This window comes from Vigna radiata, unplaced genomic scaffold (assembly GCF_000741045.1).
Source record: "Vigna radiata var. radiata cultivar VC1973A unplaced genomic scaffold, Vradiata_ver6 scaffold_23, whole genome shotgun sequence".
NCBI classification, from domain to species: Eukaryota; Viridiplantae; Streptophyta; class Magnoliopsida; order Fabales; family Fabaceae; genus Vigna; species Vigna radiata.
In genome coordinates, this window is record NW_014541837.1 from 1,770,489 (window position 1) to 1,794,404 (window position 23,916).

The window sequence follows — 23,916 nt, forward strand, 5'->3', positions numbered from 1 at the left end:
AACATTATTTGGAAGATATTTTCTGTTGATATTCCCAAACTAAATTAATTCAACAACTGAATTTTATCTTTTAATTTTCCTGACTTTCCAAAATTACACAAATGCCCTGAAATTTCTATATCTGCACTTAAGTCCCTTTGTTTCTTTCCAAAATTGCAAGAAAGCCCCCAGTTGACCAGTCTTGACCATATTCAAACAGCATTGACCAGCTTTGACTCAAGATGACGCACCAATGAGATGCCGCCACGTGTCCGCCCCTTTCCACCCAGAATTAGGGTTTTGCAATTGGGGGTAGAGTGAATTGGGAGGCTCCATTCTGCCTGCTGCAGGTCTGGTTTGCTTGCAAGTCTGGCTTTGATTGTAGGTTTTGATGAACGAATCTGCTTGTTGCGTAATGGTGGCCGGCGACGTGATTGCCATGGAGGAAGAGGATTCACGATTATGGGTTCTGCGGCGTGGAGGAAGACGAAGGCGTCGTTGTGCGAAGGAGAGAAAGATCTCTCGTGATGGTGGCCCATGATGTGTTGGGGAAGCGGCAGCCGACGGCAAGGTTGGCGGCCTGCTGAGGTGATGAAGATGACTGCGCGATGGTGGAGGAGTCGCAACTTGCTTGCGCGAGGAAGATGATGAGAGTGCATGGTTGGTGCGATGGTGAAGATGAACGTAGGTGCGACGGTGTAAGGTTTTGCTGTGTTGATGGCTGCGCGACCATGGGCTCCGGCGACGTGGTGGTGACGCGATGTGTTGGCGGCGGCTAGGGTTTACCAGACTAGGGTTTTCTGGAGAAAGATTGAAGATGGTGATGACGTGTCATGGGGAGTTAGGTGGCATGTTCTGAGTGGTTGGATCTATTAGTGGTGGATTGCCACGTGGCAAAATCTGGTGAAGTCTGACTTAGGAATGGTAGGAGGGTGTGTGTATAGTGAATTGGGGGGTGTAGGCGAAAAGGGTTTCTGTTGGGCTTTAGTATTGGCCTGGTTTAGAACTGAGGGGTGCATGTAGGGAAATCTCGGGGTGCAAGAGTAAAGATTGCCTATTTGGCCCATCTGGACATTATTTTTCAAATAAAATCTGATTTTGGGCTTTAAATTGCAATTTGGACCAATAAAACTCTAACTTCAGCTACACAAATAAATATTAGAACATCCAAGAATAATTTATGCAATTAAATTCACTTTTTAAGCCTCTTTAATTCCAAAACCCAACAATTCAACTTCACACAGATTCACTTTAAATCAATCATTTAAGCACAAATATCTCATCAAAAATTTGAATTTTAAAGCATAAATGTGGGCATAAATATGCACTCATCAAGGATCCAGGTAGGATTGCATCAATGGTGATGCTCATGGTGTTGTTCATGACTGGGATAATCGTGATGGTGGTGTATATGTGATGATGATCATGGTATTTGAGATGCTCCAGGTGATGTTATGTTGATAATAGTGTTACTATAATGGTTAGCTTAGGCGTTTATGTGTGAGATATTAGTGATGACATCAAGGTTTAAGGGTTAAGGATCAAGGATTGAAGATCAAGGGTCGAGAATTGAGTAATTCATTATGATTAAATTGTTATGTTAGAGGATTAGGAATCTTGTTGTTATTACTGTTGGGTTTGGGGTGGTTTATGGTTGATATATTCAATTTGTTTATATCTTATTGCTATTATGATTGTTTTATCAGTAGCTTACCTCATACGTGTTTGTGTTTGTGTGTTCTAAATGATATTATCGGCGATGATCGTATAATGTATTATACGTGAGCAGATAATGTTGTAGATATTGAGGCGTGATATATTTGAGAGGTGACAAGGAACAAACTTGAGATTTTATTCAAAGTTATTGCATTTGAGTTTTAAAACAATGTAATTAGAGTTGTTTTATTTCCTTCGTTATTTTCATTATTTTAAATAATGTAATTGGACAAGTATTTTGGAATTATTATGCTTTGAATAAATTTATGCAGTTTAAATGTTAAGGTTTTTAAAAATACATTTTTTGCTATGTTAATGTTTAAAATTTATCGATTTTTGTAATAACGCGCCCTAAAATTTGGGGTGTTCCATTAGTGGACAAAGTTAAACCCATGATCTCTTCCACATTTTCTTATGACCTTGCAATCTTATAACTCTTTCATAACATTATCAGGGTAGAATAATTTATTTATTTTTAAATTATATTAAATATTACTAATATATAATTCATTTCATTATTATTAATATTTCCTTAATTTCTCTTAAGACCTGCGTTGAGTAGTAGGCCCTGTGCATTGAGAGGTGTTTGGCTGATGTGGCAAGTTGAACCTTACATCTTCTTGAAGCTCGAAGGAAATCAAGTCTTTGGTGGCTTTGAGACACGTCTACATTGTTTGGAGCATATGGAGGTTGTTTGGGGCTTGTGGGAACATTCTCTTCTTCCTCTTTATGTCTCCTTCTTCTTTCATCTTTCATTTTATAAGCTTGAGGCTCTTCGTAGAAATGGAAAGTCAAGCCCCCACCTTGTTAAGGGTGTTTGTAGTCATTGAACTTTCATGTACTTTGTAAATGCTTTGATTATATATATGTCTCTTTCCATTAAATGATAATTTCTTGTTTCTACCCTCAATGCTTGCTTGAAATGGGAACATGGATAGCTTGATTTGTGGTTCATTAGGTTTTGGGAAGAATATAGTGAAACTTAAACCTGAAACAAGAAATCTAATGGAACTTGTATCTAGGAGTGGAACTTGAGTTATTAGTTGTCTTAAATCTTATATCTTAATGCAGGTTAGTTTGTTAAGTGTCCAAAGGATTGGTTCTTAGTGAGAAAATCCATATTCTTTCACCTAAGGGATTAAGGTTGAAGTGTTTTTTTGAATTGACTTTAGTGTTTAGTTGAAGTGTTTGTTATTATTATCACATTGATTTATCATAAATTTAGCAAGTTTTTGTTATCTTTTATTTTATAACAAATTTCATAATACACGTAAACCTTATAAATACAAATGCATGTAATAATTTTTTATAGAGTATAAATCATAATTCATACTCATTATTCTACTTATATAAATTCTAAAATTTTCTTACGTTTATCCACATTTTGATTTCTGATAAAAACAAAAAGTCATCACGTGTTTTAGTTTTTTAACATATACTTGAACTTTAATTAAAATACTGGTTTAAAGTCATCATACAAAATTGTCTATTCTTTATGTTTCAAACTATTGCTTGTAGTAGTTTTTTATATTGCCAAGTTTAGAAACTTTATCTATAATTACATAAGCATGTTTTAATTAAGAAAGTTAATTCATCATCTTCCATTAGTAAATGTATTTTCAGGACTTTATAATCTAAATTTAACTATTATTGTTACTGTATGATTCGAAAATTCTAAAATTGTGTACAAGAAATTGATATGATTTAGATTATCTAAAACCTTATAGAAAAATAGATCCAATGTGAATGTGAAAGTTGTTTGGTTGATATTTCATTTGACACAGTTGATTTACACAAAAATCCAATTTGTCACTGCTCCTTCTTCTATTGACGTATTGACTCTGCTCAATTAAAGACCAATTCAACTTATTAGCCACCAACTTTCATAATGCACCTCTCACTTAACTTTTAACCGTACAAAAATTCCAATGCAAACCCTTATAATGAAAACTTCCAATTGCAAAGTTACATCATAAATGAATAACCAAAAAGTGTATCTAGCACCTAAACAAAAATTTAATTTTTATATAATGTTATTTTAGTAGTCTTTTTTATTTATTAAATAAAGGAATAAAGAAATAAAGAAATCATTTTTATGGCGATTTGCTAATGTACTTTGTACTCATTTTATGAAAGAAAAAATTCCTTATACATGGGTTATTTTTGAAAGTGAAATTATAACTTGGTAAATATTTTTTTTAAATTAATTATTGAAATATATTAACACACGCTCATTCATTTTTTAATTATACTTTATTAAAATTAAAATATAATTATACATTTTAAATTATTCCTTGTTTACAAAATTTTAAGTCTATATTATTTTATACATTTTCTTATCATAAAACACTGAGAAACATTAAATATTTGGTATACACAACGTTTCTGAGAAAACATACAGAAGAGTAAAGGAAAAACTGAACGGTAAAGGCAGGTAAAAGAGGATGAGAAAAAAAGAAAATACAAAAGGTAATATTATCTGGTTTAAATTTACGCATTAAACGGGGAGAATGCGGAAAAGGGTTGATGAAACTTTGGGAATCTTAGTTGACAGGGTATTGCTACCTTCCTCTAACACCAAGCCCACCACCAACAACCACCCAGAACGCCATAACATTCCAACAATTAAATAAACACAAAAAATAAAAAAAAAAGTCATTTTTTTTCGTTCCGTGTAGCTTTTTGGAGCTGGATTCTCCTTGAATTCTTCGTTTGACTAGTTTTTGTTTCTGGGTTTTTTTGATCTTTTCAAAGGGTTCCAGCTCTTACCTGCTGCCGAGAATTGTTCATACCAAAAATTGCCTTCTTGCTGCTCGTGTTTCCCTTGTGCTCGGTTAAGTGGGATGTGGAGAGATCCGGGAGTTTCAGCTGATTCTTTCTATGAAATCCGCCCGGAATGTACCGATGTTCCTATTTCTCGATTTAAAATCAAGGTTTGTTTTTGTTTTTAATCTTTTTTCTTTTTCTTTTCCCCCATTATTTGGTTTGGTCTTGCGTAATTTTTAAGGGTATCTTTGTTTGTTTGTGAATGAGAAGTCTTTGGTTGATGGGAATTGATGTTGGTCTAATGTGAGCAATGCATGTGAATTTGAGGTTTTGTGAATGGTTTTGGTCGTTTAAGAATGTCAGGTATACACACACATGGCTTGACTGCCTCTGTAAGCTATACGAGCTTGTTAAGTGAATATCTGGAAAACAAATTTGTTCATCTGAGGGATGGGGAATTGTTGACCTTTACGAAGTCGTCGACAGTGGTTTTGATGTTGGTATTTTATCAATGGGAAAGGAGTTTTCGTTTTACATCTTTCAGCAGGATAGTGTCTCTTTTTGTTTTTTTATGTATTTCAAATCAGTGATGTTAAGTATCCGTTTTAATCAATGAAATCTGGTTCAGTTAGAAGAATTTATTGTACATAATTACATATATATAAATGTTATTGGTTATATTATTATCCCAATGGATACAATCCTGATTCTTAAACTAGTTTCATGAAAAAGAAACACTTAATGATTCAGATGATCAAGTAGAGTTTGATTAAGTGAAACACTCATTGTATCAATATTTCCATATTGCTTTTGCTGCAATAAACAATGCAGCGTTTGGACTTGTTATTCACTGCTTGATTGCTAAGTACATATATAACTGAAATGAGAATTAAATTTGAGTATGGATAAAATACACTTTTTATTTTATAACGGATCATGACTAATGCCACCTGATTAATTGTCCTTGTGGTCCTTTGTATCATATGAGACATTAAACAAAATAAATCAGTTAGATGGTTCTATACCTCAATGCAAAAGTCATGTGCCTTATTGTGGTTCTATGGTGTATTTGGCTGGAAAGAAACACGATAATCTTTACTAGACATTGTTTGTCCCGATTCAAGTTTGGATCAGCTAGTTTTTCTCACTTTCCATTGCGTTCTGCCCATGGCCATTTTTTGTTTTATTTTTTAATTTTTTTATTTGGGGGTGGGTCAGGGGTCTCTTTTAGATCTGTAGAGAGATTGACGTGTTTGTGTTGTATATTACTTGTTTTTAGGTTTTGTCTTTTTTCCTTTTATGCTTGGTTGCAATTTTTTTTATCAAAAAAGAAGAAAAAGGGGTAATCATTCGCCTTCAGCTGAGAACTAGTACAGTTAGTTCAATTTCTAATCTAGTGATACTTACACAATGTTCATTAATTTTGAACTTATTTTTGTTATGTGGTCCAGGCTGGTAAAACACTAAGTGCAAGAAAGTGGCATGCTGCATTTACTCCAGAAGGGTATCTAGATATAGGCAAGACTCTAAGCCGAATCTACCGTGGGGTAATTGTTTTTTATAGTTAAATGCTGCTTCAATATGTTTGAGGATATGGAATTTAGTCTGTCTCCTACATTCCGTAATGGTGTAGTCAGTGTGTTAGAGATCATGGGGAACTCTGGCTGGCTGGAAAACATAAGGTTATATGTTTTGTATGGTTGAACTGACTCTTGGAATCTAACAGAACATTTTGGTATTGGTGTAATTTGGTTCTCTTTAGAGCATGAGATTCCATTAACTTGGCTGAGATTGAAGTATACAGACCACTAATTATCAGAAATAAATTAAGCTGGCCAAGTACTGCCAACTACAGATTTCAAGATATTGTTGATTGTGATAAAATTGAAATTCCTTTTTCCACATATTTTCATATGCATTTTTCTTGTGAAACATCTTCCACCTTTTTTTTCTGTGCTGTGGGTTGATGGTTGCTTAAAATTTTTGAATCAGGGAGTCCATCCATCTATTAGGGGAGAAGTTTGGGAATTTCTACTTGGTTGCTATGACCCCAAAAGTACATTTGAGGAAAGAGATCAGATAAGACACCGCAGAAGGTTACAGAATCCTCTTTTTCAACCTTATTACTGTCACAGCATCCTAAAACATTTAAATATTTTATAGTGTTTCACTTCTCTGCACCACATTCTTGAGATGAGCCTTAAAAATTGTGACAGTAATTGCTTCCTCGTCCTTTATAATATCAGTACTTTTTGTGCTATAAACTTCAGTTGCTGAATTCCAAATCTAATGGATCCTTACTTGACTATCACTTTTACTTCTTATGTTATCAGAATGCAATATGCTACACTTAAAGAAGAATGCCGCCAATTGTTTCCTCTTATTGGAAGTGGTAGATTTGTCACAGCACCTGTTGTTACTGAAGATGGTCTTCCAATTCAAGATCCATTGGTTCTGAAAGAAACAAATTCAGCCAAGGGATTGGATGTACATCATCAAGATAATAATAATCATTCAAGTAGGATTGCTACAAATAGTTTACATAAGGTGACAGACAAGATAGTAGTCCAGTGGCTGTTAACTCTCCATCAAATAGGTTTGTAAATAATTTTTTTCCTTAATACAGTCTGTTATATTTCGTATATTATATTTTATCTATTTTTTCTGCATGTAATCTTTAAGTTTTAGGCAGAACCCTGCCCCGCAATTATTTTCTTCACATGTCCATTATACCTGAAATGATTTGTTGTACAGATTCAATTTGACTTGCATGGCATATGGGTGGAATATACAATCTATTTTGTTGTGAAAGTTTTCTCATGCAATAATATAAGACCCGATTGCTAAAATATAATTGACTCAGCAAATGACATTTCTATTTTACATACATTTCAGGTCTTGATGTGGTTCGCACTGATAGGACATTAGTTTTTTATGAGAAGCAGGAAAACCTGTCAAAATTATGGGATGTACTAGCTGTTTATGCTTGGGTAGATAAAGACGTTGGCTATGGTCAAGGTGAGTCATACATATTTGGTATATTTTGGGCATTCTGTTTACAACATTTTCTATATATGAACTTCTAGAACATAAAAGTGAAATTGGTTTTCTATAAGTTAAAATTAACTTGTGCATAAATTAAGTTGTATAAGTTTTATCATGTAGCTTTTTTAATTTTAACTTGTGATGAACTAATTTTGAATTATGTAGAAATCAAATTTATTTTTTCTTATTTATCTCTTCTAAAAGTGCTTATAAAGAACCTTGTTCAAATAGACCCAAGGACCAATGATAATATTTAGATATTCCTATCTGAGATCATTCCTTAATACTCATGATAATTCTATGCAACAACCTTGCACTGCTCTATGATATATTTACTACTTGTTGAAACTTATTTTAACTTCAACAAACCTGGTCCTAAATGGGAAGCCAACATTCATGGAATAGTTAATTGGTATTTAATGCATGGTAACTTTCTGTGTTCGTGTATTTTTAGTTTTTGAAATAGCTTATCATTTCCCGCGTATTTAGACAACTGTTTTAAAGTGGTCGGTCAAATTAAAGCCTCTTTGTTGTAATTTGAGATAATATCTTTTAGAATCTTCCTAATTAGAGGAAATAGATACATAATCTTTTATTTTATTTTATTTTTTCAAGATTTCCTAGTTTCCCTATTTCCCTTTTTAGAAGAATTAGATTACTACAAATAAAGGGTATCATAATGTATTTTTCATGATTTGAATAATAAATCAGTATTATTTTCCACATGGTATCAGAACAGGTTTTCTGATCCTTTTCTACTTTGTCTTTGTTGCCGCTGGTGGCAGCCGCCACCGGCGGCCCCCTAAAAGTTTCTTTTTCAACCTGTGCTTTTATACTTCAATGGGCAATCTCTGGTTTTTGTCTCGCATTTGTTCGGTGTTGCCATCCGGCCACTGTCGCCGACCACTTTCGCGGCCATCGTCTCCGCCACTTGTGCCACCGATGCACCAACACCTAGTCCTAACTCTATTGCTTCCGCTATCTTCTTCTCTATTCTGAAGGCCTCCCTTATGTTCAAGGCAGTTAAGTCCCTTGAAGTTTTGTTGCTACTCAGGGCAGTGAAGTCCCTGAAGGTTTGTTGTTGTTTGCTTCTGCAGGACAGTTGTTTCCTGAAAGTCTCCCATATGTTCAGGGTAATTAAGTCCCTTGAAGGTTTATTACTGTTTAGGGTGATTAAGACCCTACAGGTTTGTGACTGTTAGCCTTTTAATTCCAGCCGCTGCAGGGTAGTGTAGTCCCTGCAGGTCTGTTGTTGTTTGCCTCTGGAGGACAGATGTTTCCTGAAGGCTTGTTGCTATTTAGGGCAGTTAAGTCCTTTGAAGTTTTGTTACTGTTTAGGGTGATTAAGTCCCTACAGGTTTGTGGCTGTTAGCCTTTTAATTCCAGCCGTTGCAGGGTAGTGTAGTCCTTGCAGGTCTGTTGTTGTTTGCCTCTGGAGGACAGATGTTTCCTGAAGGCTTGTTTCTGTTTAGGGCAGTTAAGTCCTTTGAAGTTTTGTTGTTGATCGCCACTATTGATGGCAATGCAGTTCCTGCAGTTTGTTGCTATTCGCCACTGCAGGCCCTTCATCTGTTCTTGCAGTTTGTTGCTGTTTGCTGCTGCAAGTCACCATCCCGAAGTTGAAGTTCGCCCTCGTCCATTGCTGTCCAGGTTGAAGTTTGTCCAAGTTGGTTTATTGGGTTTATTGAGTTTGTCTATTCCAAGCTTGGTTCATACTATCTAGTATGATCCAGCTTGAGGGNGAGTGTTGTAATTTGAGATAATATCTTTTAGAATCTTCCTAATTAGAGGAAATAGATACATAATCTTTTATTTTATTTTATTTTTTCAAGATTTCCTAGTTTCCCTATTTCCCTTTTTAGAAGAATTAGATTACTACAAATAAAGGGTATCATAATGTATTTTTCATGATTTGAATAATAAATCAGTATTATTTTCCACACTCTTCATTTTCACTATTGAAAAAACAAGCAGAGAAATCTGTACTCTGAGAGAAGAAAACACCAACTTGGTTTATGGAAAGAATTTAATAAACGAGGCATATTGCTTTATATATAGTTTATCTTCTGTTTTTCTTGTGATCAAGCAAGAAATATTTGCTAGCCACAATTTGCAACTAACCTAAGCTTCCAGTTTTAACATTTTACAATTCTGGGCAGGAATGTGTGACCTATGCTCCCCTATGATAATTCTTCTTGATGATGAAGCAGATGCATTTTGGTGCTTTGAGCGTCTGATGCGCAGGCTTGTAAACATCTTGTCTATAGACTCTATTTTATTATTAACTTTCTTCAACACTCTTTTATTCTATTACTTATTGACAAGATTGGAGGGAGGGTTCTAGTATTTGATTATTGGATTTTCTTGGTATTTCCTGGAAATGTTATATATATTGGATTTGTTCACTTCTAAATATAATCTCTTTCTTAAGTTGCACAATGCAGAGGCCAGTTAAAATTTTGCTTAAGTTCCTCTAGGTTTGACACTAATGTTTTAAGTATGCTGTTCCAGAAATCCATTCGTTATAATGTTGAAAACTCACTGGTTTACTATTTTCTTGTGCATACTTAGTTAGATTAGATATTTCTGTCACAATTTTGCAAATACTCTTCCTTGCACAGTTGGAGCTATCCCAAATTTGTAAGATGTACTTCTGTTAATAAAATTACAATTGAGCTTTCATGTTTTCAGATATACAACTTGAAAGAGAAGAATTGCATGTATTTGTAATTTTGTACATGTTAGAGATGTAAATGTAATTAAACCATTCTCGACTCTTCACCTAACAGCATAAGCTTTTAGGAGAGTTGGTTGCATAGAAGGTATTTGAGCTTCAACACATGGTATGCCCCCATGTATTATTCGTTTTTGAAGTCCTATTGGGTCTTGTGTAATGGGGTGGGTTAAGGATGTACTCACGTAATAAACCATTCTTGAGAATTCACCCAACAACTTAAACTTTTTGGTGAGTTGGTCATCGATGCTTGAAATTTTATTAAAGAAGTTGGTACACAAAGATTACATGAGATTAGTTAATGCTTTGTGGTTACACAGAAACTAGTTTTGTTGGTTGTATTTCGTAGGTTGAATCTCAGTTTCTTATTATTTGTGTTCTTGAATTTGTAAAGCGCGGCAATTTTAGATGCACTGAGAGCTCTGTTGGGGTGACATCTCAACTAAATGTGTTGGCTTCAGTTACTCAAGTAATTGATCCAAAACTTCATAACCATTTAGGTATTTTCTTGCATATATGCTTGTCTTTTAGTTATGGTGAAAGAAGGATTTTTAACTTAAATTATATTGTTTTTATGTGATCTGTTTTAAGAAATGAAGATTGCAAGAAAATGAGTTGTTATGATCAGTTCTTGTATTGTCATTCAAAGTTGAATAAATCAATCTCCTTTCTTCAATTAAATTTAATTTCACTGCTCTCAACTAATGTTGGAGAAACAGAATGTACTAATAATGTTCTGTCTTTTGATTTTGGAGCACAGACAATCTTGGTGGAGGTGACTATCTGTTTGCTTTTCGAATGCTAATGGTTTTGTTTCGTCGAGAATTCTCCTTTTGTGATTCATTGTATCTTTGGGAGGTATGTTTGGCTTCTTTTGTGCTTTGTGATATATTTTGTTACATGTATTGAACCAAGGAATCTCTTAAGTTTGCTTTGTGTATATAACAGATGTATCATGTACCTAATCATGATCTGATATGTTACATCATTTTTGTATTAGAAGTTTTCGGATCAATAAATTTATGATTTATCTAATGAGATTAGTTTAGTGTTCCTTTTGTGTGTATGCATTGGGATGATGAGTAACTAATGACTTAAACTTTGAACAGATGATGTGGGCCTTGGAATATGATCCTGACTTGTTCTTGGTATATGAAATGCCTGAATCAGCTTCTGAAAAAGCTGTGGGCTCAAAAGGGAAATCAAAGTCAATACGTCAATGTGGAAAGTATGAGAGAGAATTTTTGAAGAGTGGATCAAAGAATGCTTCTCAAGCTCCTCTTCCTATATCTGTTTTCCTTGTTGCTAGTGTTTTGAAAGATAAAAGTTCAAAACTACTCCAAGAAGCACGGGGTCTGGATGATGTTGTCAAGGTTAGTCTTGTCACATTTAACTTTGCATTGATCAATCAGATGGAAGAAACTATATATATTAAATTGGTTGAAATGCATTTTTTTCCTATGCTTTAATTGCAAATTTTATCATTTAGTTTTATAAAATTAAATAAGGTTTAATTAGTAATTAGATCCTTATATTTAGACTTTTGATTCATTTTTATCCTTATATTTGTTTTTGACTCAATTGAGTTCCTATTTTTATGAGGAGACTCTGGTTCCTTCCATTAAATTGAAGTTAATACCTTTTAAAAGTTGTGTGAAAATCAATCAAGTGTCAAAATCTAAATATTCTTCTTGGGTGGAACTCTTTTGATTTTGACACCTTCTAAATAAAAGATGAACCAAATTTTGATACATTGTAGACTCAAATTTTGGCACATAGTACTTCAAATATAAGGATTCAAATATAATGACAATACCAATTTACAGAATGGACCATCTTGAGTTTTTTTTGTCACAAAAATATAAGGATTCAATTGAATTTTTTTAAATATGGACGACTCAAAAAAAAAAAAAAAAAGAATATATATATATATATATATATATATATATAGGTACCAAAACAAATCAAAATATTGATATCAAATTACTAATTAAACCATTAAATAATTTTAGTCCACTTTTAATATTTTTTTCTCATTTCTTACATAATTTTGATGTGTTGTTAAGTGATGACAATATTAATTATTTACTTACATAAACTTTTGATATTAATTGGAAAATCACATTGACTAAACTATGACAAAAATGAATCTGAGCTTAAATTATTTCTTATTGAACAGTGTCTTAAGTTTTTTTATGTATTATATAAAAGCAATATATTTGTATGAATTTAATTAAATGCTAACATTAATTTTTATTTTTTTATACTATTATCCAATCATAAACAGTCATACGTATATAAATTGTTAAAGACGTATATAATGTGATTTTTGTGTTGGTTGACTGTGTACAAAATTTTAAATTCAATACTTGAAAATCAAACACTTATATTCTTTAAAAAATATAATTTACATTAGTTGTCAAAATAAAACATTTATACATGGGATATAATTCACCTTATTCATTTATGAAATTAATTTATATACATTGTAAAACATTTCTCATATATATGCAATTAGAATTTGCCCCATTGTCCCCCATTGTCACAATATCAATAAATATTATAATGCAGTAAAATGATTAAATTTCATTGCACATGTATGTGAACATAATTTACACTAACCTTTCACATAGATTCAATTATTTATTATTTATTAATAAAATGTAGTGATAGGGCAAGTCTATGTAAAATGTTTTATATAGGCAGTGCATATAAATTAAACTATTCGTTTTTAACAAATTTTGTTTTACTTTATTGCTCTATCATTCAGTATGATTGTCAATACGAAAGTTTAATATGTTAACTAAAAAATATTTCTTGGAATAATTTTTTAGGTGATTATTATTAAAGTCAACACTGTTAATCCTTTTTATAAGACTCAATTGATAATATCAAATTCATTAATTTATTTAGGCTAAAATACCTATAATAAAAATAGAGAAGTTATATGGCCAAATAATTTGAGGACAGAAAAGAGTGTGAATGACAAGGGTAGTTTTGAAAAAAAAAATACATTAAAAATGTTTTGTATTATCAATGAAATTAACCACTCTTTTAACCTTGATCAATTAAGTAATTGAAAATTATAAGCAAGAAGGGACAGACTATTATTTTTCTTGTATCTACTAACTTGTTTATTCTCCTTTGATGTAATTATTCTCAGATTTTGAACGACATAACTGGGAATCTAGACGCCAAAAAAGCTTGCAATGGGGCTATGAAACTTCACAAGAAATATTTGAAAAAGGTAATGTTTTACTCTGCAACTCTTCCTTGCTTTTCATAATTAGAATTTCAGGTGAGATTTGCACTCACTTATATATTATATATTATAAATTAGCATCGAGTAGAACAATATGTCCAAGAAACAATAAATATCCTTTAAAATAGATTCTAACTTAATTTTGATATCATGTTAAAAATAGACTTTAAATCTAATTCAATCTCATAAAACTTGTTTGTAAAATGAGGTTTGCACACACTTATGTACTATAAATTAGCCTTATGATATGGGACTTTCAACAGTTTAAAATGCATTAAATCATAATTTCCAAATTCTAAGAACTGATCTTTAACCATAGTTTCTTTGGTATCTATGTTTCTGTTCTTTTTGTTTTCCAACATAATCTTGTTTATATATCTCCTAAACTATTCAAGTAATGTTGTAATTCTGCAGGCCAAGAAACCCTAGCACCAAATACATCTAAATATTCACTGATTCTTTGTAATGTGTTGTATGATACATTTGTCTCATTCGCCACCCTACCATCTTGTTCCGAGGGAGGTAATAATGAAGAACATTAGGAGTTTACAGAATTGGAAAAAGGGATTCAAATATCCAACAATCGAAATCCCTGAGCAACTGTTGTATGTGAAATCAATTTGATTTTTCTTTTTTCTTGTGTATCCAAAAGAAGTGAGATTGTATATGAAAATAGAATTTTTCTGTAGAACTGTCTATTTTGTTGGACTTAGTTATTCCATATGGGAAAACAAGGTATATGAAACAGCCATTCTTTCTACTATTTATGTGATCGTATTCTAGACAAATTGAATACAAATGTATTTATAATGTAGCAAAATTTGATAAACATGGACATAAACCCATCCTCTTCTCCAAGTTCGGTTGAATCAAAGGATTTGTTGTCTGCTTAAAACTCTATTGTTCAACCAAGGAAAAACCAAAAGCATCTAAAATACGTATAAACTCATTGAGCAAATATTTTAGTATTAATGGCACCAAACAAAAGATAAAATTGCATTTTATGATAATGACTAATAATTTTATACTCTACAAATCATATTTTTTCGCTGGAATTTTCGAAGTGCTAAAACTTTGTTTGTTGTAAGCTCTGTCCCACCAGCTGTTTCAGTAAAATAGCAATTGGAGTTAAAGGAAAAAGTAACGTTAGGTAACGTACATTTATATTTATTTTACACATTACAATATTATAAAAGAATGAATTTTTGTAATTTTAAAAAAAGAAATTATAATTTGTGTCAAAAGAAAAAAATACACGAGAAAAGAGAGAGAAAATTACTTTTTACAATGAAAATAAAAATATTACTTCACAATTCACCTTTAAGAATAATATAATTATTACAAAAAAGAAAGTAAACTTTTGTATTTATAAATAAAAAGAAAGATTGAAGAGTAAAAATTTGTAAATTAGGTGTAAAAATTTTTTCAGTATGGAAGTAATAGTGTTAAAAGAGAAATAACGTCTTATAGAAAGATTATGTGTAACTAGGGGTTTATGTGAGTGCTACGTTTATTTGTAAATATTCTGTTTTTTTTTAGAATATTTCCTTTTCTATTGACTATTCTCAGCCTTATTTTTTCTTATTCAGGTTTTGCTGCTTATAAGATACAAGAAAACTGCATCTCAATTATGTTTTTCAGACTCTATTCTTCAATTTCAACAATTTTTTATTCCATAAACCATTATAATACTATACATAAATTTACATTATTCTTTGGTTGAACTCATTTGGTTTATTAATACACAGTTTTCCTTTCATAATTTGTGTTTTTCTCTCAAATTTTAATGAAGGTGACACTCACCTAAAATAAGAAGCATATACGAGAAACTTTCAATATTTGTGCTAACAAAAAAGACATACAGAGAACTATTACCAATTCTTTTGCCTCAAAAGACATGAAAAGAACAAAAACAAAGGTAATAAAGGACGACACGAACATATACTTCAAACCATGGTTATCAAATGGATAATGATACTTATACAACATATTTTTGACAATATTTGAACATCATCTACGTGTCATTCTGTGAGTGGTCCAAAATTACTCCACAATCAATAATAATAATCATAACGCTATCATGGACCAATTACAGAATGACACGTAAGATGATGTTCAAATATTGTAAAAAAAATGTTGTTTAAGTACCATTATCCTTATCAAATTGACCTTACTGTTAGACCTCTAGTCTCAGTTGTGATCTAAAATGGTGATATGCAAATTTGTATTAATCCAATAACATTAGTATAAAACCGGTCAAATCTGATGAAAAAATGGTTAAAAGAGCCTCTAATGTATTGGTTATTCCATTTTTATTTTATATATAGAATTTAAATGTTGATTTATATTATTGAAATTTAAATTTGAGTACAATAGTCATATTTTGTTTAAACTTTTATATGTATTTAAATGTTAAGAACTTATATATTTATGTTTTATTTTGGTTTTAAAACTTTTATGCATTTTGGTTTTAGTTATAAATACACGATGAGAAAAACATAAATAAGATGAAAGTAATTAAAAATAAATTGAAATTCAAGAAATTTTGAAAGATATTTTAAATAAATAAAATAAAAGAATTTTAAATATTTTAGAAAATATAAGAAATTTGAAATTTTAATTTTTTTTCATTAAGCTCTCACTCCACTCACAAAGATAAAATTGAGTTGACCTAGATTAAATTGACTTAACTTTCAATTCAAAATGAAATTTGAAATGAGTTGATTGGAGTCGAAGGTGAAGATAAGTTGGCACAGACCAAAGGTTGAAACAAGTCAAGTCAGATGAAAGGTTGAGATGATTTATCCTAAGTAGAAGGTCGAGACAATGACCTAACCTAAAAGCAAAGTTGATTCACCCAAGGACAAAGGACCAATTTATTCAACCTTGGGACAAAGGACAACTCAAATTGGGCATGGTCGAAATATCAAGATGATTCAATTGGGCTAAAGTTTGAGATGGACCAGTATAAGTCGAAGGTTGAGAAGGCGTTGGCACGGGTCAAAGTTGATGACAAATCGATCTGGTCAATGTTCAAGGCGAATTAGTTGGATTAAAAGTAAAGACATTTTTCTGTAGGTCAAATGCCAAGTTGATTTGGCATAGGCATAGGGTTGAGTTGATTCATCCCAAGATGAATGATGAGTCAAGGCGATCATGGCTAAATGTTGAGATGAGTCGGATGCACCGTAGGTTGAGACAACTAGACCTAGGTTGAAGGTCAATATAAGTCGACATAGGCCAAAGTTAAAAATAAGTCAATTAAGTCAAAAGTCAATAGTTGGCTCAAGCCCAGGATCAAGATAAGTTAGCCTAGGTCGAAGGTCGAGATGAGTCAACCTAGGTTGAAGGTAGAGTCGATTCAACGCAGGCCGAATGTCGAGTCGAGTCGATTTAGGCTAAAGGTCAGGCCGAGTCAATCTAGCCCGAAGGTCGAGTTGAATCAATTCTAGTCGAAGTCGAGTTGAGTCAACCCGAACAAAGGTCTTGTCAAGTCAACCTAGGCCAAAGGTTAAGCCAAATAAGCTTTTGTAACATCTCTTTCTGGATGCTACTTGTAATTTATAAAATATCCATTTCTTAAAGAAAAACAATCTCCGATACCATTACTATACAGTGAATTTTTTTTTTAAAAAAAATTTATTTACTAATCATAAACAATGTCACAACCATTCAAAAACAAAACATTATTCCAATTCCAAAACTTAAGGTGTTGTTAGAAAATTACAATTTAAAATAAATTATTCTTCTAAATACATTTTAAAAACTCCCAAAAGATTCTCTAGCACGCCTCTTCACTCTAAGCATCTCCAGCATCATTTATAGCAATATTTGTTCCTGAATAACAACAAGAGTTATATGATCATAGAAAAAAGTAAACAGATAAAAATGATAGCTCGCCTTACATTTGAATGATTGATTTGAGCAATGTGGGTGAGTGTATTATTATATTGTATCATTTTTTTATGGTTAGCTCATCATTTTTTTTTATTTACGCGATGATCGTATAGTTCATATTGTTATACAAGAACATATGTTGTTACATATAATGCTAGAGATGCTTAGAGTGAAAAAACATGCTGGAGAATCTTTTAGAAATTTTCGAAATGTATTTAGAACAATAACTTATTTTAAATTATAATTTTCCAACAACACCCTAAGTTTTGGAATTGAAATAAAGTTTTGATTTTGAATGGTTGTAAAATTATTTATGACAAGTAAATAAAGTTTTTTTTAAATTAATTGTCTAGTGATGTATTTTTCTCTTTAAAAAATGAATATTTTATAAATTACAATAACATTCTAAAAAGGGTGTTATAGTTTTGATAAAATGGTCGAGTCGACTTAAATTAAAAGTTAAAATGAGTTTACTGGAAGTCACATGAGTTGATTAGATTAAAAGTCAAAACAAATTATCTCATTAAAAATGTTAAATTAAATTAACTCGAATAAAAGATTATAATAAATTATACAAATACTTTTAAAATTGAATTTTTCCTTAATAAAAAAATTAAATTATTTTATAATAAAAAAATTAAAATCTAAAAAATTTCAATTACTCCATCCAAAAGAATTATTTAAAATATAAGATAATTTAATTATAAAAATTCAAATACAATATATTTTAACTTTTTATATTATTAAAATTCCTTGGTATTGCTTAAATTCCTCCTCTAAGTGATATTTATATAAAAATCACAATAGTTGTTTTTTTTTTCTTCAAAATGTGACTAATTAATTCACCCAATTATTTGGAGATTATAACATTTACATTAAACTTTACTAATACCTCACTTATCATTAATATTTTTTATCATTAACTTTTAATCTAGATAATTGGACTCTTTATTTAAAATTTATTTACAGTAATAAATTTTTATTATAGTTTACAATAGACTTTGTAAAGGAGTTAATTAAATTTAATTTATTGTATGTGTTAATTAGTAATTTCCAAAGGTTTACACTCCATGTTCTTTAAATAAAAAACAAAAGACATTCTTCATTTCATAATAAATAAACCAAAATCAATTGAATTTAACTTTATAAAAAAATAATTAACTTCCATGGATAAAGTAAAGGTTCAGAAACTAATCTCCTAAAAATAATACACAATATAAATTTAAATTAACAGTATTAATGATTTTTCTTAAAATATTTTTTTAGGTAGTGTTAAAAATCATTAACTCCATCTTCTATAATAATATCCCAATTATCTAGAAAAGAAAATATCTATCCAAATTCATAACATTCAAAGAAGCACAACAACACAATTTCGACTCTAAACTTTTATAACCTTATCATTACTAAATTGGTTCACTAAATCTTTCTACGTTTCCAAATAACTTTTATAGTAAGTTTTTGTTTTTCAAACCCGAAAAATAGCTTGGAGAGAGCAAATCCCCTATCTTAAAATCACTTTAAAATCAGTAAATGAAACCTAACATTAGCTTATGATACATATATACATGAAAATATGAGGGATCATTTTGGTTTGAAAGGAAAAGAAGTTTACTACGTACCAAATGACATACAACCGTAAACACACGCACCCTTCAATTGTTCCTCCCAATATAGCTAAATGGCACAGAAATTTGTTTAAGGGTTATGCATGAAAATGAACTTCAAATTAAAAACAAAAATTATTTGGACGTAAACCAAAACACCACCACGTGTTATTTCCAAGGCGTTTTGGTCAACAAAGTTCTTAGTATCTAGTAAATTTCTAAGGACTATTGTTCCAGAATTAATGAATACTGCTCTTCCCATTCCAAAAATGGCTTCCAAACATTCTCTGTCCTCCGAAACCATCGCTAAAACTAATGGAACATAACTCCCTTCTCCTATTTTTCTTACATTATATATATCTTCACTTTCTCCATCCTCTCTTATTTTCGCTCTTCTACCCCGCCGCCGCGTCGCGCGCGGCCACGACCACCGTTCTCCCTCGTACAATACATACACACATAAAAAAAAGCACAAACACAAAGAAAACAGACAAAAACGTAGGAGGAGTTAGCTAGGTATACATTGAAGAAAGAAAATAAAAAAGCTTTCAACAATGGAAGAAACCACCTATTCAATAGCCTCCTCCTCCTACCCAACAAAAAAAGCAATAATAAAATTACTAACAATCCATCTCTTCCTTTTCTTGAGCCTCCATGTCTCTGATGTCGGAGCACAGAAAACACCATCGTCATCTTCGCTCGAACTCGAAAGCTGCGATGGAGTTTTTATCTCGTACACCCTTGTGTCGCGGGAGAAGGAGTACCCGCACGTGAAGAACGCATCGAAGCAGGCATGGGCGTTCAAGGCGGAAGCCACGCTGACGAACGTGGGAGATGAGGAGGTGCAGGGGTGGAAGATGTTTGTGGGGTTCCAGCACCGCGAGATTCTGGTCTCCGCAGACGGCGCCATTCTCATCGACGCCGGCGACTTTCCTGCGGAGGTGGGAAATGGGACGACGATGGTGGGGTCCACCGTGGCGGACTTGAAGACTGCCATTGGCACCGCCGGGGATCTGAACCAGATGAGTGCGAAGATCGATATTGTTGGGACGCAGTTTGGTTTGGGTGTTGGAGCTACCCCCATGCCCAAAACCATTACTCTCCAGAATGATGGATTCAAATGCCCTGCACCTACTCGAAAAGGTAATATACGTATCCGTGCTTTTTTCTCTTCTCTCACGTCGTAGATTTCATTAAAAATCAGTGATATTATAATAGCTTTTCTTCTCCAACGTAATTATCTTCCATATATTATAATAGAAAGAACAGTTATCCGTAAATGTTAATATATGTATCAAATTACAAAGTTATTAAAGATGGTTTATTATAAAATTTTCGACGATTGATGTTGTAGTTTAAGAATAATGCCATTATATACGCATGATGACGGTATTGTATATGACGGTCTTTCGTAATCAAGAGATGATAGGATTTGGAACAAACAATTTCTGCATATATATATATATATATATATATATATATATATATATATATATATATATATATATATATATATATATATATATATATATATAGAACTTGAAAACGATGTACTGTAACTTCGATTACAACGCATGGAGAGTGATAAGATTGTTTTTATGAATGAATGGTGCAGCCTCGAGAATGTTCGCATGTTGCAGAAAGGACCCGAAAGTGAAGGCAAAGCCAGTGACGAAAACAAAGTACCCTCCTCGTCGCTCTGGGGATCTCACTATAGAATACGACGTGCTTCAAGCTTTCCAGAACAACTACTATGTCCAAGTGACAATCGAGAACAAACACCCATTGGGTCGTCTTGATCATTGGAACTTGACATGGGAATGGCCAAAGGGAGAGTTCATATATTCCCTTAAAGGAGCTTATGCTCGCAGAAAAGACCCTTCTGACTGCTTGTATGGTTCAGCAGGAAAATTCTACGGTGACATGGATTTCTCGCAAGTTGCAACCTGTCAGAAGAAGCCAATAATTTCTGACCTTCCAGCAGAAAGAGCAGAAGATGAAAAAGTTGGGAAACTCCCTTGGTGCTGCAGGAACGGGACCGTTTTGCCTCCACTCATGGACAAGAACAAAGCTAAATCAATGTTCCAGATGCAAGTGTTCAAAATGCCACCAGATACTGATAACCGAACGGCCATCACACCCCCTATGAAGTGGAACATCGATGGTGTCATCAATCCACATTACCAATGCGGTGCACCGGTTAGGGTTGATCCTTCGGTTTTCCCTGAACCCAGTGGACTAAGTGCAATCTCCACAGCTGTAGCAACTTGGCAAATAGTTTGCAACATAACCAAACCCAAGCCTCAGCAAAACCGTTGTTGTGTGTCCTTCTCAGCGTTCTACAACGAATCAGCAATCCCTTGCAACACGTGTGCATGTGGCTGTACTGACACAAGGAAGTGCAACTCTCAGGCCTCTCCATTGCTTCTTCCACCAGAGGCTCTTCTTGTACCGTTTGCAAACAGAACCGTGAAGGCACGAGCATGGGCCAAACTCAAGCACTTGCACGTTCCTAGCAGGCTCCCTTGTGCAGATAACTGCCCCGTGAGCATCAACTGGCACGTGAATTCGGATCACAAGGAGGGATGGACTGCTAGGATAACAATTTTCAACTGGGAGGATTTCTCATTTGATGATTGGTTCACTGCGATTCAGTTGACGAGGACTTTCGACGATTTTGAAGATGTTTATTCCTTCAACGGGACAAGAATTCCTGGTCTGAAAACCATTTTCTTAGAAGGCCTGAAGGGTTTGAATTACTTGGCTGGAGAAACCAATGGAACATACGCTAAAGACCCTAGGGTTCCAGGGAAACAACAATCTGTTCTTTCTTTCACCAAAAAGCACGTAAAACACTTTGACATCACAAAAGATGGGTTCCCCTCTAAGGTTTACTTCAATGGAATGGAGTGCTCACTTCCCCCGATCAGACCACACAAAAGTTCGGGGCATAAATCTTCCATCAGTGTTATTGCACTCATATTGACAGCGTTTGTGACTCTCTTGCTGATATAAATTACACAATAGAGAATGAAGGGTTTACATTGGCAATTGAAGATGATCTAAATCCAAATTAAGGGTTTATTTTTCTTCTCTTCGGGGTTGCTTTTATATATATATATACGTATATGTGTGTGAAGGTCACTCTCTCTCATCAACGACGGGGGCTCATACAAACTGAGCAGAGAGATAAGGATACATGATGAGGGTTGCAACCTTTTTGTGTAAAAGTACATAACTGTGTATCTGGTACAAGATGTATCTAGCTAATATTAAAATTAGATGGCCTTTTTGTTTCACTTACGTTGCTAGTGTATGGATTGTTAGCTTCATGTAGATACGTTTCTCAAACAGAGTTTTAACCTTCTCATTCACAGGTTCTTCAATTTTCCTTTAGATTGAGATTTACTTTGGGATGGATGGAAGATTTTCATTTTCAAAGTTGCTGCAATTAACATATAAATGAACAAGTTTTAATGAAAAAAGATTAAAATATACACCTAGCAGACACCACTTATCAAACCTCCGGCATGAGACAACAATGAAGTACAGCTCAAGGTCCAACATAACCGATTTGCCTTTAAATGATTGTGTGTGGAAGGAAAATATCAGTATATAACTTTCTCTTGTAAAGAGAGGGTAAAAAAAGGTGTATATGGAAGTTCTTCTTTTGACTTATATACATAAATTATACTTTGAAACATATAATATTTTTTACCTTTATAAGATACTATTCTTTCTTATTTTTTATTTTTTTTGAAAAATACAAAAAATTATTCTTTAATGTTTCAAATAAATATAAAAGGATGTTACTTTATCTTTACTTAATAATATAAACCGAGAACAATTTAGCTAGAAAAGTTTTGTTCCCACCATACGGTTTCGACAAACATTTAAATGTTTAAAAGAAGTCGTGAGACACTAAAGTGACTTTTTTTTTTTTTTTTAAATTAGATGTCGTGGCTATGAAACACACGATCTTAGGCGTAACCAGGGGTGAAAAAGTCATGACCACGGAGAACGACTTTTGTCATTGACATTTTGTAAAAAAGTAATAGACACTACTGGAAAAACGTTGATTAACGTAAGTTATTGTTTTTAATGTCTATTAAACAACCGACGTCATTTTAGGTGACGTCAATGGGACGTCGGACGTGAATATAACCGGCGTCTATAATGACGTCAGTCAGTACCATGTCCGACGTCACTAAACGTCGGAGTAGGACTAACTAGACGTCTAAAGACATTATATAGACGTCAGTTATTGCTCAGACCGATGTCGAAGAGGCACTAAAGACTTCGAAAATGACACTGACTGACGTCTAAAAGGTACTATAGACGTCGGTGTATACACTAACCGACGTCTAATACAGTGGTTGTGTTTTAGTGCAGTTTTGTTCCCGTCTTTGGATAGCCTAGTAGCACAATCTCCTTTTGCTAGTTTCTCCCAAAAAAAAGCTTGCTTCTTTTGAATTTCTTATGGCATTTCAACCCAAAACCGAACATGGGTTGTTGCTTAGTTCCATTTTCATCCACAAGAGGGAAAAATCACGGTGGAACCATAACTAGGCAACAACCCAGGATCGTTTTTGGGTTGAAACGACCAAAAGAAATTCATAAGACACCGCTTTTTCTGGGAGGTAGCTAGCTAATGGAGAATGTGTTACTACGTTACTCCAAGAAAGGAACAAAACTGCACTAAAACACAATACAAAGAAAGCAAATTTTAATCAGTTGAACCAGAAGATAATCGATGAAAGACTAAACAAAGTTTAAACGGTAAGCATAAAAAAGCCACTTGGGATGCACTGCCGGAAGAGAGAAAAAGAAGAGGAGGAACATGATAAAGATATCAGAAATAATAATGCAATGCCGCAAGAGAGAAACAAGAGAAAAAAAGAGAAGAGAGG

At 32.9% G+C, this 23,916-nt stretch overlaps 2 protein-coding genes across 4 annotated transcripts; both read left to right on the forward strand.

Moving 5' to 3' along the window:
* The first annotated feature begins 4,162 nt into the window (after window positions 1–4,162).
* Window positions 4,163–14,290, forward strand: LOC106778610 (TBC1 domain family member 17). 3 transcript variants are annotated; one of them, XM_014666586.2, is made up of 12 exons: window positions 4,163–4,250; window positions 4,450–4,628; window positions 5,913–6,008; window positions 6,454–6,557; window positions 6,795–7,057; window positions 7,357–7,479; window positions 9,666–9,754; window positions 10,635–10,740; window positions 11,001–11,098; window positions 11,350–11,613; window positions 13,404–13,487; window positions 13,917–14,290. In XM_014666586.2, exons 2-12 carry the CDS (start codon window positions 4,539–4,541, stop codon window positions 13,929–13,931), a joined length of 1,332 nt encoding a protein of 443 aa, XP_014522072.1. In that variant the 5' UTR covers window positions 4,163–4,250; window positions 4,450–4,538; the 3' UTR covers window positions 13,932–14,290. The 3 variants fall into 3 exon arrangements, with proteins under 3 accessions (XP_014522072.1, XP_014522073.1, XP_022631943.1); XM_022776222.1 differs by having other exon boundaries at window positions 4,197–4,628; XM_014666587.2 differs by lacking the exon at window positions 5,913–6,008 and having other exon boundaries at window positions 4,196–4,628.
* Window positions 14,291–19,199: 4,909 nt separating this feature from the next.
* Window positions 19,200–22,289, forward strand: LOC106778523 (COBRA-like protein 10). Its single transcript, XM_014666495.2, has 2 exons — window positions 19,200–20,149; window positions 20,622–22,289. Exons 1-2 carry the CDS (start codon window positions 19,561–19,563, stop codon window positions 22,019–22,021), a joined length of 1,989 nt encoding a protein of 662 aa, XP_014521981.1. The 5' UTR covers window positions 19,200–19,560; the 3' UTR covers window positions 22,022–22,289.
* The last annotated feature ends 1,627 nt before the right edge of the window (window positions 22,290–23,916 follow it).